Raw genomic sequence first — 14588 nt, 5'->3', positions numbered from 1 at the left:
TGGAGGTGATTTCATTTTGAATATTCATATAGACAATTTGGCATTTATTCATTAATTTGACTAGCATGGATAATCAACACCAATAATTGAGGGCCTGACTTTTTTTTTTAACCCTTTGAGCTATGTTTATGTAGCTCAGCAATAAATATACTGTGTAGCAAAAAGTGCAAGTAAGGTATGCTTTACAGGTCTCAAAGATATAACTATTCTATTTCAGTAGCTGACATATTGAATGTAGTTCAGAGCCCTTTGCACTATTTACTATCACTTTGGCCTTTTTTACATTTTTTTATATTCCTCAAAGTACCTAAACAAACATGAAAATTCAAAAGTTACTTGTTTGAATTATCTGATTTGACTTTCCTTGATCAAATCAATCAAATGACTGCTTAATAACCATCCTGTTTTGTATAATACATACAAAGTCCAAATATGCAGGGCATGGAATTCTGCATGAATTTCATTTATTAAAACCAAGTACATAGTGTTTAATGTGTGCATTCAGTGACCCAGAACACATTTTTATAAATAGAAACAATAAATTTTAAAATGCATGAGAGCATTAATAGGTAACAGATTGACTAGAGTGTATATACACTCAGATAAGTGGGGTTCTGTTAAAGCATATCTTCAGCATATCCTTAAGTTTTCCAGGAGTATGTAAGTTCTACAGTAAAAAGCAAAATGGCATCATAAGGAAGATATGCTTTAAAGGCCTCTAAGAAACAGCTACCCCATTATTTTAGTAGTAGACATATCAATGTGCCTTGGAACTCTTACTAGATAATGCTTGGTTCTTACCCCCATCCCCCATCCAAGAAATATGTTCAAAAGAACCTAAACAACCCAGGAAATGCCTAATTTCCTTTGCAAAATCAATGTAATTAAAAGGGAAATGTTCTAATGCTGTATCTACTCAGATGAAACGAAGTGGAGATCTGGTCAGCAGATTTATGATCAAGGTAAAGCGCTAAAGTGGAATTTTTTGTCTAAATTATCTGGTCTGGGTGTTTGCATCAATCAAATCAGCCAGATGCTTGCCAAGTCTCCACTAAACTTTATCCTGTGTGGGAACAGCCTATGTTTAGAAAGAGAGCACAAAATGCCGTGGAAACTGGCAACCTTTCTAATTCTTCCCAAAAGAAACGGAAATTCCCAACATGAAGTTGGAGGATAAAAAACAAGAGTACTCACGATGATTGGGAAGCTTTTCTTCTGAGTAAATAGTCCACAACATCAGGATCAGTCTCTAATAGGCTGATCAAAACTTCATTCTGGAGATCTGGAGGGACCTTGAAGGAATAAAAACAAGTAGAAAAGAATATTAGGGACAAATAGCTAAGAGCATGGAATTATGGCATGTGCTTTTTTTTTTTTGAGAGACTACTAAAATAAAAGCCAGTTTTAAGTATCATAGAAAGAGATTAATTGTTTTGTTGACTACAATCTTACTCTGAGGCTTTGTAAAAAGGCAGCATCTTGGCTGTAGTGTCCTTTGACCTTCACATTTCCAAGGTTAACCATTACTATTTTTTAAATTTAAAATCACATTTTTTTCACTGAAAATTATATTTTCTCTCCCACCCCCTTCCCTTACCCATTCTTGCCATTGAAAAGAAAAGAAAAAAACTCTTGTAAAAATGTGCATAGTCAAGCAAAATAAATCCTCACATTGGCCTTGTCAAAAAATATATCTCATTCTGTGCCCTAAGTTCACCTCTGCCAAGAGGTGGGTAGCATGTTTCATCATGAGTTCTCTTGAATAGTGGCTGGTCATTACATGGATCAGAGTTTTTAAGTCATTTAAAGTTTTTTGTCTTTACAGAGTTGTTGGAATTGTATAAATTAGTCTCTTGATTCTGCTCACTTCACTAGAATCAATTCATACAAGTCTTTCCAGGTTTTTCTGAAAACATTTAATTAGGGGAAGCTAGGTGGTACAGTAAATGGAGCACCAGACCTGGAGTCAGGAGAACCTGAGTTCAAATCTGACCTCAGACAGTTGATATGTGACCTTGGGCAAGTCACTTACCCCCAATTGCCTTTCCTTCCCCCCTACAAACAAACATTTCTTTCATCATTGCTTATGCCACGATAGAATTTTATCACATACCTATATAATTTGTTCAGCCATCTCCCAATTTCCCTTAATTTCTAATCCTTTCCTGCCACAAAGGAAGTTACTATAAATATTTTTGTACTTTTAAGTCCTTTTCTTTTTTCTTTGATCTCTCTGGAGTAAAGGCCTATTAGTGATATTGTTTTGACTTTCACTTTCACCCTGTATCAGCCACTTAGAAACATGACTACCTATAGATATTGTCATTCATGTTAAGTGACATGATATCATGGAAAGAGTACTAGACTTGGGGTCAGAAGATCAGTTTATTTTTTACTCAGTTTCATGTAAAAACAATTTTTAACATTTGTTTTTTTTTTGTAATTTTTGATTTCCAAATTGCCTCCTCCTCTCCCTTCCCTTCCTTCTCCTTAAGAAGCACATTAACATAGATTATGCATGTGCAGTCATGAAAAACATATTTCCATATTAACCATGTTGCAAAAGAGAACACAGAATAACAACAAAGACAGAAAAATAAAGGTTTAAAAAATTATGTTTCAATCTGTATTCAGACTGCAAAAGTATTATTATCCTCTGAAGGGAGATGTCATTTTCATCCTAAGTTTTTCAGAATTATCTTCTATCATTGTCTTGCTGTGCAGAGCCAAGTCATTCAAAGTTGGTCATACTGCTGTTACTGTGTACAGTGTTCTCTTGGTTCTACTCACTTCACTTTCCATCAGTTCATATAAGGTCTTTTCAGGTTTTTCTGAAACTATCCTGCTCATCATTTCTTATAGCACAACAGTATTCCATCACAATCATATACCACAACTTATTCAGCCATTCCCCAATTGATGGCATTCCCTTCAATTTCTAATTCTTTGCCACCACAAAAAGAGCTGAGTAGCTGTGCAATCTTAAAATTGCTTTCCTAAAATAACTGATACAATGGAATGTAGAGGGTATGTTTTCAAGACCTCTAAGACAGTTATCATATTTCAGTGATAGACATATTGATATGCCTCAGAGCCCTTTGCATTTCTACTTTAAAGAAAATGTATATTTTCTGATCAAGTATATATATCTGATCAAGTCAGCCAGATGAGGACTGTCTGAGGACATATTCCTCATCTGTAAAACGAAGGAACTTCTGCAGCCTTTCTGGAGGAACTCATGGAATTATATTGATTGAATGCTATTTAATCTTTGTTGGACCTTCAATGATGCTCAGAAATTTTAAACTCATTTAAAATTTTCCATTCTCCTTGAACTCTTACCTTGAGCCATTCATTCACTTTCAGCAGGTGACTTCAGCAGGCTCTCTCAAATGCCCTCCTCTACCCTCTAAATTTGTTATTTATATGCACATCAACTGCATATTTTTCTCAATACCAAACCCAGAGTTTATTGGCAGGAGATTGAGGTCACTAAGTCAGAATAACTTAAATGGAATAGTCAAGGGAAAATGTTGAACATGACTTTTACAGTTTTCTAATGTGTAGATGCAAATAAATAAATAAAATAAAAATGAAACTATTTAAGGACAAAGTATTTTTCTAACAGAGACAAAGCTGTTGTAAGCTTATGGAGGGAAGTTGTCTAAGGACGTTAAGTGGATGAAAATTATGCATCTTGCCCCCCTTCCAAATTGGATGTCAGGGGATTATATCTCATTGGTGTCCCTAGAGTTTGTGTTGCTGAGTTGTGAGGACCTGGAAAAGGACAGTCATGCCACTTCTGTTAATAAACACAGAGATAAGATGTGAAACAGCAAACCATGGTTTGTAGAAATAAGGGAACCTCTTCTTTTCCTGGGAAAACTTGCAATAGTGTGGAAGAGAAAAAATTGCATTTTTTTTTATGGCACCATATCACATTTTTTTTTGCTATGACATACTTTCACACATTGTTTTACTCTTCAGAGGGAGGGATATAAATCTAAATTGGTCATATGCAAAGTTGTCCCTATTCTGGAGTGACTCAAGAATCCTCTTCTTAGAAGAGTTCTTTTCTTTGTTTTTATTATGCCTGCTTTTACTCAAAGTCACTCTCTTTCAGCGTAATTGGTTTAATGAGCATCAAGACTTAATCAACCAAAATTTATCATTAGCAAAAGCAATGTAATCTTCCTCTTGTTTAGACAGAGGTCAAAGAATGACCTTTTGCTCCTGGAAACTTTTTCTGTCCTGTGTTTGAAGTAGCTGTGACCTTATTATGTTGTGGGACTTCACAAGACTACTGGCAGAGGCATGAGTAAATGGTATTGAGCCATCTTTCAGGAGTGATGAAGAGCTAAGATCCTATGCTTCTTAATGGGAAGCAATTTTCAAGAAATTGCTATTGATTTTTATTGCATTTTTTAACAGTTAAGTATCATAAAACAAAAAAGAAGAGTAATTTCCAAATTGCATTTTTATTTACTGACATGATACTGGGTCAGTGAAAGTAAACTATCTGTACAATTTAAAGTAATCCCTGGAGAGAGATAAAGTAAAATTCAAAGCAATAAAAAAGTGTAATTCATTAAGTGCTTACCATGTGTGCAGAACACTAGGCTCTAAGAAGGATTCTATTTCCATTCTTTACTTCATCTATAATCTTATCAAAGTGAGTATTTCCTCCAATCATGTAAATTTCAGTAATCTTATGTGATTCTTGTTCATGTTTTGCTATAAATTCTCCTTAGAATGTCTACCTAACATATGGGGGAGATTTTCCTCTGTCTTTTAACCTTCAAGGCTATCACTTGGGAAATCCATCTGTTATTCCTTGACCTCTGTCCATAAGTGGTTCATCTCCTTTTCCAATCAGAGATGATATCTTTTACCTACTTCTATCTATGTGATTACTGGTAATATACTGCAGCCTGCTTATATCCATCACAATTTTCCCCACTGCTCCTTGAATCAGTGACAATTTTTATATTTTGGAAGATTGTGGTGCATAGCCACAGAGCATCAGAAGAAGAATATATACGCTAAAAATAATTTTGTTTCATGGAGCAGCATGAGGTCACTGAAAATATTATCTTATTTCCCAAATGCAACCCAGCCTATATTCTTCCTATTGGATTGTTCATCTGTAGTTTCTGCCCAGAATATATGTACTAAAGAACCAGTTTGATTGGTTGTGTATTCATAGTTTAGAGAAGCGATATCAAACATGGTTGCCTATAGAGTGTGGCTTACAATACGCCAAAGTGCAACCTGAACCAGATTAAATTGTAATTGAGAAATATTTAATAAAATAAATACAAATGCAATACGACATAAGTAATGCTAATATGTGGTTTTTAAGTCAATATGAGGCCTATAGGGATCCTTATGTACGATTTGGTGGCCCCCATTTCTATTTGAGTTTGACACCAATGGTCTATAGAAAATAAGTATACATCTTCCACTTGTTTTTTTTTTCCCCCTATGGGGACATTTAGGTAAAAAACTTTGAATATTCAATGATCTTATTTAGAAGGCCTACTAGATTGTGGTGATATACGTCTATAATCCTTGCTTCCGAGAAGGCTGAAGATTGTGACCAATTGAATTCTGGGGTTTTGAGTTGCAGTGTGCTAAGCCTGTCTGATGTCCACAGTAGGTCTAGCACCAATACGGTGAATGAAGGAGGAACTTACTTTCTGGATGGGAGATACTCCATTCTCTTAGGTCAAAGTGGAGAAGTGGGTTGGTGAAGACATAAAAAGGTTTTGAGATACAAAAGAAAGAAGATGAGGAAATTCATTGACAACTTCTATGTTTTCAGTAAAATAGCAAGATCAGAGCAAGAGATAGGGTACCTGGAAATAGAATGGGGTCATGAGGTGAAAGGGTGATGGTGGTGAATAAAAATGTTGTGAGGTTTAGTTAAAGTTAGATAGCATAATTTAGTTACAAATCTAGTTATAAAGCTTTCATGACTTCTTCTGCATGCTCTGGGCTTATCAGAAGTAGAAGTGCAAAGTTAGAGTTACCCAGGGTTGGGTCTAACAGGGCAGAACAGTCAAGAATATCAAAAAATTAAAAGAGTGAACCAAACAGAGCTCTTAATATACCTCAGAGTGATGGAACCATACCTGGTTAGGTATTGTGGTATATACCAGACTCAGAGTCAAGGTCTGCTACTTAGTAACTAGGTCACCTTGGGCAAGTTAAATTCTCTGAATCTTAATTTTATTATGGATAAAATGTAGAGGCATCTATAAATTTAGAAGCAGGGAAGTGCTACAATGCATTTAGGGTTGGATTTGGAACTGGAAAGCCATTGCTGTTGAGTTGTTTTTAAGTCATGTCCAACTCCTTGTGACCTCATTTTGGGTTTTTTTTTTTTTTAAGCAATCGGGGTTAAGTAACTTGCTCAAGGTTACACGGCCAGTTATTTCTGGGTGTGGTGCTGAGTGTCTGAACCCGGGATTCGATCTCCAGGTCTTCTCAACACTGGAGCCGGTGCTCTTACTCGCTGTGCTACCTGGCCGCCCCATGGGGTTTTCTTAGAAAATATATTGGAGTGGTTTGCCATTTCCTTCTCCAGCTCATCTTACAGATGAGGAAACTGAGGCAAATAGGATCAAGTGACTTGCCCAGGGTCACCCAGCTAGTAAGTGTATGAGGTTGGATTTGAACTCAGGAGGATGAGTCTTCCTGACTTCAGACCCAGGTGACCCAGGAATTGGAAAGACCCAAATTCAAATCTTGTCTCAGATACTTACTAGCTTTGGACAAGTTGCTTAAACTCTCTTAGCCTCAGTTTCCTCATATGTAAAGTGGCATCTACCTCACAGAGTTATTATAAGTATAAAATATGTCAAGTATTTTGTAGATTTTAAATTACTTTGTAAATGCTGATGATTATTAGTAGATTCAAAGTCAGATCCTCTGAATCCTACTCCATTGTTCTTTCTGCCATAATGTGGTTAGTCATTTCAGTTGTGTCTAACTCTTTGTGACCTCATTTGGGATTTTCTTGACAAAGATACTGGAGTGGTTTGCCATTTTCTTCTCTAGCTCATTTTATAGATGAGGAAACTGAGGCAAATGCAGTTAAGTGACTTGCCCAGGGTCACACAACCACATCTGAACTCAGGAAGATGAATCTTCCTCTATCTACTATGCCACCTTCTACCATAATAAGAGATTCTTAACCTGGGGTCTGTGAATTTTAAAAAATACATTTTGATAACCATATTTTAATATATGGTTTTAATATAACTGGTTTCCTTTAAATTTTCATACATTTTAAAACATTATTCTGAAAAGGCATCTATATGTTTTACCAGATTGCCAAAAACAACCATGACATTGTAAAAATAAACAAGTTAATTAAGAGCCTGTAACTAACCTGCCTCCGCTACTAGTCCTCTTCTTCACTCACATAGATGACTTCACTAAATCTATAATTTAGTCTTTAAAATGTTATTTTTTTCTACACTTAAGAAATAAAACAAGCATTTCAATAACACTAGAAAAGAAAAAAAAGATCATTGTTCACGAAACTGCAATCTATTGTGTACAACTTACTATTCCTTTTAAATATATATTAAAGTTATCGTGGAGCTTTTTTTTTTTTCCTTTTTCCTCTTTGCCCCCATCCCCATGGCTACCAATGGACATAAATATGTTTATATATGTAAAAACATTCTGAACACACTTCTGTTTCTTTAGTTTAGTCTTAAAGAGATACCCAAAGCACATGAAAGTTAAAATGATTTGCCCAGGACCATATAGCTAATGTGTGTCAGAGGCAAGGCTTGAACTTAGGTCTTTCTGAGTCCAAAGTTGGTCTTCTATTCATCCTACCTCACTAAGATGAGGAAATTAAAATGGAGAGGAGAAAAATATTGGTCTGGCCAATGGCTGAATTGATAGACAGAGGTCTTCCATGGAGGTCTTGTGTTTCCCAATCTAGTGAATATTCTACTCTCTCACCTCTCCTGAATCATTCTTCCTTTGGTTTCTGTCCTCCCTCTTTCCTCCTCCCCTCCCCCCCATAATTTAAATGTGATTTTCTTGCTATGCTCCAGCTAGTAAAGCCAGCTAAGGGAGCCAACTTATTGTCCTCATACATGACTCATCTGTTCCTGTCTCTGAGTATTTGCTCATTCCATTTTTCCCAAACCTGGAACACCCCCTCTACTTCCTCTTCATTAAAACATACACCCCTCCCCCTGCAAAAACCTACCCCAAGAGCCATTCCTTTGTGAAGCTATCACATCATGACCTGGCTCCAGTTACTCTCATCATTCCAATAAACAAACACCCACAGGATTTGTGACAAGTTACACTGGTTATATATATGGTTGAATACTATGCATATATTTCCACTGCTCTATTGTTCCTGTTCTTTAAGGATTTGAATGCCTGGTTCATTGGAAAGGATTTGGGGTCAGAGGAAGTGGTTTCAAATCCTGACTCTTTCATTTAGTACCTGTGGGACCACGGCATTTCAACCCTCTGGACCTGAGTTTCCTCATCTGTAAATTGGAGGGGCTGGCCTAAATGGCCTCTGAAATTTCTTCCAGCTCCAGGTCTATGATTTTATGATCTCTTCTCTCTCAGTTTTTCCTTTTCTCTGTTCCTTTCAAATGGAATGAGTTGAAACTGCAAGAGCACAGAACAATTTCCCATGTGGAGTGTAGTACTGAGCAAAATGGATACCCAGCAAGAAATGCATATATTGTATCTGTTATTTCATTATTTTTTCAGTTGTGTCCAACTCTTCGTGGTACCTTGTTAGGTTTCCCCAGCAAAGATAATATAGTTGTTTGCCATTTCATTCTCTAGCTCATTTTATAGATGAGGAAACTGAGGCAAACAGGGTTAAGTGACTTTTCCAGGGCCACACAGCTAGTTAGTAACTGAAGCCAAATTTGAACTCAGATTTGAGTCTTCCTGACTCCAGGCCCAGCACCCTATCCACTATAGCATCACCTAACCGCTGTATTTTCTGTTAGTGGGTACTACATAGAGATAACAATATTAATATTGTCATATATGTAAATATGCATCTCTATGTCTCTATATACACATGTATGTATGAATGCATGTGGGTATGTAATTGCTCATTTGCTCTTGACTAAAGAAAAAAATCAAATGATAGCCTAGTTTTGTAGCTCTTCGAGGAGTTCTGTGTTTACATGCTCTGGTCCAGATGTTTCTCTATTTGTAAGTAGTACAAATGTCATGCTATCATTATAAACAAAGTTGTCCTTTCCTTTTAATCCCTGGAAATTTGAAAAATACATTTCTTCTTCTTGGCTGGGATCACTAGGAGGAACTCCTGTACATTTTGCAGAGTTTGTTTCCTCCATACAGCTACTCTAGAAATAAAGGTCTCAAAGATGACTATTTCTTTTATTCTTACCAATTAGAAATTTGTATTTAGAAAAATTAAATTGTTATGAATGTGACTCTCAAAAACTTACTAGAAAATTCACATCAGTGAGAGAGCTGGTTTAAATAACAAAATCTCCCCACAAAACTTTAGTTTGTACTTTTAGTTCAAGGCATCCTCATTGCTTGTCAGTCATAAAATTGCCTTTTTAGTAATTTGGGGTTTTCTTTCTAGATGTTTCTATGGAGATGCTAACACTAAGAGTCAACTCTCTTGATTTCTAATGTGTTTCTTTTAATTGCAAGGATGTCTCTAAAGAAGAAAAAGTTATTTTCATTTCCCTGTCCTGTCTCAAAGTACAAACACCCCAAAGATAAAAGAATAAAACCATCAGGATTAAGAAGGCCCACCTGCGAAATAAGACATATAGCACTGGGGTATAGAAATACATCTTGCCCTCCTAGAAAGTCAGAGGGGAGATGGGGGAGGATATAAGAGAGAGCAGATTGGGGGAAGGGTTGTTATGTTGGGGTGGGGGTAGGGGAAAGACAGGGAGAAAATTTGTAACTCAAAATCTTGTGGAAATGAATGTTGAAAACTAAAAATAAACAAATTAATTTAAAAAAAAGAAAAAGAAAAAAACAAAAAATTAATAAAATATAAAAAATAGAACAAAATAAAATAGTATTAAAAAAAAGAAGGCCCACCTGCAGTATAGCCTGTCCTCCAGACCAAATTAAAAACCCTGAATGACCAAGGCTTCTCTTCTAGAATACATAGTTGAGGAGAGAAGTGGGAAGTTCATTGACTTTCTAAGCTTCCCTAAGAAAGTAATTAACAGAATTGCTTGGAAAGCAGTTCCCAGGGCCCTCCAATCAGTCCTCATTACTAAGGCCTTTCCACCAAGTCAACATTTCTTTTTTGACTAAGAATATGCTTTTATAATTGCCATGACAAATGGATAAAATCTCCCTATAAGTTATGGTTACACTCAGCTAATCCAAACAGGATGCTAAACATCCTATTCCTAATCTACAGGATCTGGAAATAAACTGAATTTAGGTCTTGTTTCTTTCCACTGAATTAGACTAGTAAAATGATGGTACCTAACTAGAAGGACTAGGGAGGTACAAACTACGCTGTCAATCTCCTTTTCTGATCTCCAGCATCCTTTCGTGTGAACAGTGGTTGTGGGTGGCTCACTTGTGAGATTTGGTCAGTTTTTTATTGGTGTTTGAGATGTCTGAAGAAGGAGGAAGTAAATGGGAAAGAAAGGTAGCATCTTGAGAAGCAGGAAAATGCAGTGAGTGGACAGAACAATGGATTTGGAATCAAAACAATCTAGTTTCAGATACCATCTCAGATCCTTACTAGTTGTGTGACCCCTCCAGAAATACCTTAATCGGTCTGGGCTTTAGTTTCCTTATTTGTAAAAGGAAGGAGCTAGACTCCATGGCTCCCAACTCTAAATCTACAATCAAAAGCTAGGTAAAACAGAAGTGTTAATAATAACTCATATGAGGTAGGTGAGGCAGCTAGATGGTATAGTGGATAGAGGGCCAGGCCTGGAGTCAGGAAGACTCCTCTTTCTGAGTTCAAATCAGGACTGTGACACTTAATAGTTGTGTGATCCTGAGCATGTCATTGAACCTGTTTGCCTGAGTTTCTTCATCTGTAAAACAAGCTGGAGGAGATGGAAAACCACTCTAGTATTGCCAAGAAAACCCCAAATGGGGTCAAAGAGAGTAGAACACAACCAAAAAGACTGAACAACAACAATGAGGGATATAATAAAACTCTAAGAGGTTATATATCTTTCATTTGTGTCTGCCTCAGGACTGGAACTTGTTAATGTATAAACTAACTCAATTTTCTCTTCTCTTTGCCTATCATACACAGTGCCTTCATTATAGAAATGTGAGATTAAATGGATAGAGACCAGTAGAAAGCACTTGGTTTGATATAAACAATCTGTTGTAATCAGATCAACAAAGTCCTGATCCTATGAACCATCTGCTGGGCCCACAAAATAACCTCTTTACAAGGTACCCATTGGGATGGGATTTTACCTATAGTGGATCTCCCTTCTCTTCTTCTGTTTTATTTTATTTTATTTAACCATGTAGAAACTAATGGTCCCCTTCATGGCCTTGGAAATAGAGCTCAAAGCTAAGACACCACTAAAAAAGAATGCTAAATTAGAACCAATCTTTACACTTAGGGAAATAGGGGGGAAATGGTAATTAATCTGAATAAATAACCAGATAATTGTAACAATTAAGATTGGGGTATTTTCTAGTTAGATTAACTGGGTGGTTGTCTCCATCCTCTCCTTGACTTTGCAAGCACAGATGCCTGTGCCAAAAAGTTCATATTAGCTAAGGAAGAGAATAGGAGACAAAGCTTGGCTCAGGCTCTGGTCCCAGAATCTGACCCTTGCTCTCAGTAATTCTCCTTTGGAATTTCCCACGTGCAGGGGGCTCTTCCCCAGCTCAGAGAGATGCTGCTGCTTGATGGGAACACCCTGGCCTTCCCACTTGTGCCTGGTTTATTCCAGCAATCATAGATGGATGGAGTGGGCCTTGTTTTTTTCCTCCTTCTGTCTCTGAGAAAGCAGTACTAGTAGGAAAAAATATGCTACTGCATTTTTATAGTATGATGTAGATTCCTTCTGAAGAACTAAGGGTTCTCTGTAGTTCATTTCCCAAGACTAATGCGCATTTGCCCTTGTTAACAGCAGTAACACCTTTCAGTGTAGTCCCCATTTCATTGCCAAAGTCAATATGGATTATTCAAGTTCAGCAGGGATCAATTTTCAGAGAATGCCTAGTTACAATAGAAAGTTGTGTTGGTAAGCTAATAGGGGAAGGTTTTCTGCAAAGATGACAAAAGTAACAATTTCTATGTCTTAGATTTCTTTTCAATCTTTATTGTCAGATTTCATGGTAATATCATGTTTAACTATTCACTCATCACCATCAAGATAACGATGCTTAGCAGGGTGCCTTGCATACAGTAAACACTTGATAAATTATTGTGGTTCTTGATAAAGTGAACAGGATAGCTTTAGTCAATACCTTGACTTATTTTCAAGGATCTCAATGGGAAGTCCTTTCACCCATGTACAATGTACATCATTGAATCATAGGATCAAAGACTTAGAGTTTGAAGATGCTATATAAGTCCAATTTCATTTTACTAATGAGGAACCTGAGACCCAAAACAGTTGTGACTTGCCCAAGGTCATACAAGATGAAAGCATTAGAAGCAGGATTTGAATCCAGATCCTCTGAATTCCATTCTCTCTACACTAGGGAGATGGATATTAGTCTGCTCAGGTTCTAGAAAGCTAGACCTTTTTTATGCTTGTAAACCACAATTAACCACAATAGAACATATCCCTCTCTTTTCCTCTTGTGTGAGTCTCATAATAGACAACTTTATGCTTTTGATTTCCTTCCCTCCCCTTTGCAAACAGCAGCTCTCTATCATCTTCCTCCTCCTCTTTTCTTCTCAACTGTCATCTCTAACATGTCTACTGCCCTCCATTCTCAGCAACCTAGGAGTAGGAAAGTTGCTTTTGGAGGTTGCCACAAGGCATCATTGTACACATTTTTCTGGCTTCTTTCCTGGGTTTGCTAAGGTCTTCATCTCTCTTCTCTTTTTTTCCCCCAAGTCAGATCACCAAGCATTTGTTAAGGACCTACTCAGTTCTAGGAACTGTGCTGAGTGCTGGGAATACAAAGAAAGGTAAAGAATAGCCCCTGCCCTCAAGGAGCTCACAGTCTAATGGGGGGGGGGGGGGGGGGGGGGGGGAGGGAAGATAACATCCAAACAATTAAATACAAACAGGATATATACAAGATAAATGGATTTTGATGATAATGAGAACAGATTAATTTTCTCTTCAATCTTGGTCAGATCCCACCCAACCTTATAAGGAATTTAATCTAAGGTAGGTTTGGGTGGGGATGAATTCTTTGATTATATTGCCCCAGTCTGGGCAATTTAGAAGTAAATGATAATCAAAGTCCCCCCCCCCCTTTAGAACAGGTCCATCTCTCATGGTAATATTCATTCTTTCACTGTTAACCAATGAGAGTTGAATAGCAACCTCAGGAGCACTCACTTTTCCAAGGGCATATAAACTGTGAGCCCATCACTATGCTTCCTCTTTGGCATTTGAGGGTGTCACTGATCCATTTTATTGGTAATATGCTAGTATTATTAATAAAATGATTAATTACCCAGAAACTATGTGTCTTGAACTTTTTAAACATCACAAATTGGAGATAATGTCAAAGGGAAGGACCTAACACTAAGAAGTATTAGGAAAGACTTTTTACAGAAGTGAGGATTTTAGATGGGACTTGAAGAAAACCAGGGAAGCCAGGAGGCAGAGGTAAGGAGGGAGAAAGATGCTGACAGGGGAGACAGTCAGTGAAAATTTTGGGAGATGGAATGTCTTGTGTGAGGAACAGCGAGGAAGTCAGAGTCACTAGAGCATTGCCATGCTCTTGGCTCAGTGATATTAGATATCAGTTCAATTCATTGGGGCCTAGGAGAGATACTGAGTCAATGCTAATTTTCCTTTCTTAAATATATGTGTATCTGGATAGTTAGGTATTAATGAAATATATAGATTCAATTTAAAGAAGCTATTTTGGGATGGACATATGTGGTTATACTAATCTAGAAAATTCTCCAAAGTCCATGTACATTTTGGTCCTGAGATTTATAAAGAGCCTTTGTACCCCAAGGAAATGTGTTTTTTAGTTCATTTTATTAACAGTAGTCTATTGGCAACTTGATTAAAAATACCAGTAACTAGAGAATCAAAGACCAAAATAGCAAAACTGATTAACAGTCTGAGGTAAATAGACACAATTATTTTCAAGTGCCAAGGTGATGTGCATGTCAAAAAACACACAAGAAGAAATGAAGTTTCTATCCTTTGACATTAGTAGCATTGTTCATCCAGAATTCAACCCAATCAATCAGTTGTACTAATTATACAGAAATCCTTGAATGTCAATTGATCAATCAATAAATATTTATTAAGCACCCACTATGTGCCAATCACTGTGCTAAGTGTTAGGGAAGAAAAAAGAGTCAAAAGACAGACCTTGCCTTCAAGGAGCTTACAATCTAATGGGGAGATAACAAGCAAACAAATATATACAAAGCAGGCTATATAAGA

The 14588-nt window shown here is 36.9% G+C and overlaps 1 protein-coding gene across 5 annotated transcripts in view; it reads right to left on the bottom strand.

Annotated features, from left to right (window-relative positions):
- ARHGAP6 (Rho GTPase activating protein 6) overlaps positions 1 to 14588 on the bottom strand; it is a 703646-nt gene that overhangs the window by 15425 nt on the left and 673633 nt on the right. For all 5 annotated transcript variants that reach the window (XM_069063000.1, XM_069063001.1, XM_069063002.1 and 2 more), the window contains exon 10: positions 1195 to 1292. In XM_069063000.1, coding sequence (XP_068919101.1) covers positions 1195 to 1292 — 98 coding nt within the window. The remainder of the gene's footprint in view (positions 1 to 1194; positions 1293 to 14588) is intronic.

The sequence above is a fragment of the Petaurus breviceps genome, unplaced genomic scaffold (genome assembly GCF_028583685.1).
Source record: "Petaurus breviceps papuanus isolate PSGF00001 unplaced genomic scaffold, PetGlider_PUasm1.0 90515, whole genome shotgun sequence".
NCBI classification, from domain to species: Eukaryota; Metazoa; Chordata; class Mammalia; order Diprotodontia; family Petauridae; genus Petaurus; species Petaurus breviceps.
This window is presented reverse-complemented; position numbering and strand designations above follow the sequence as displayed.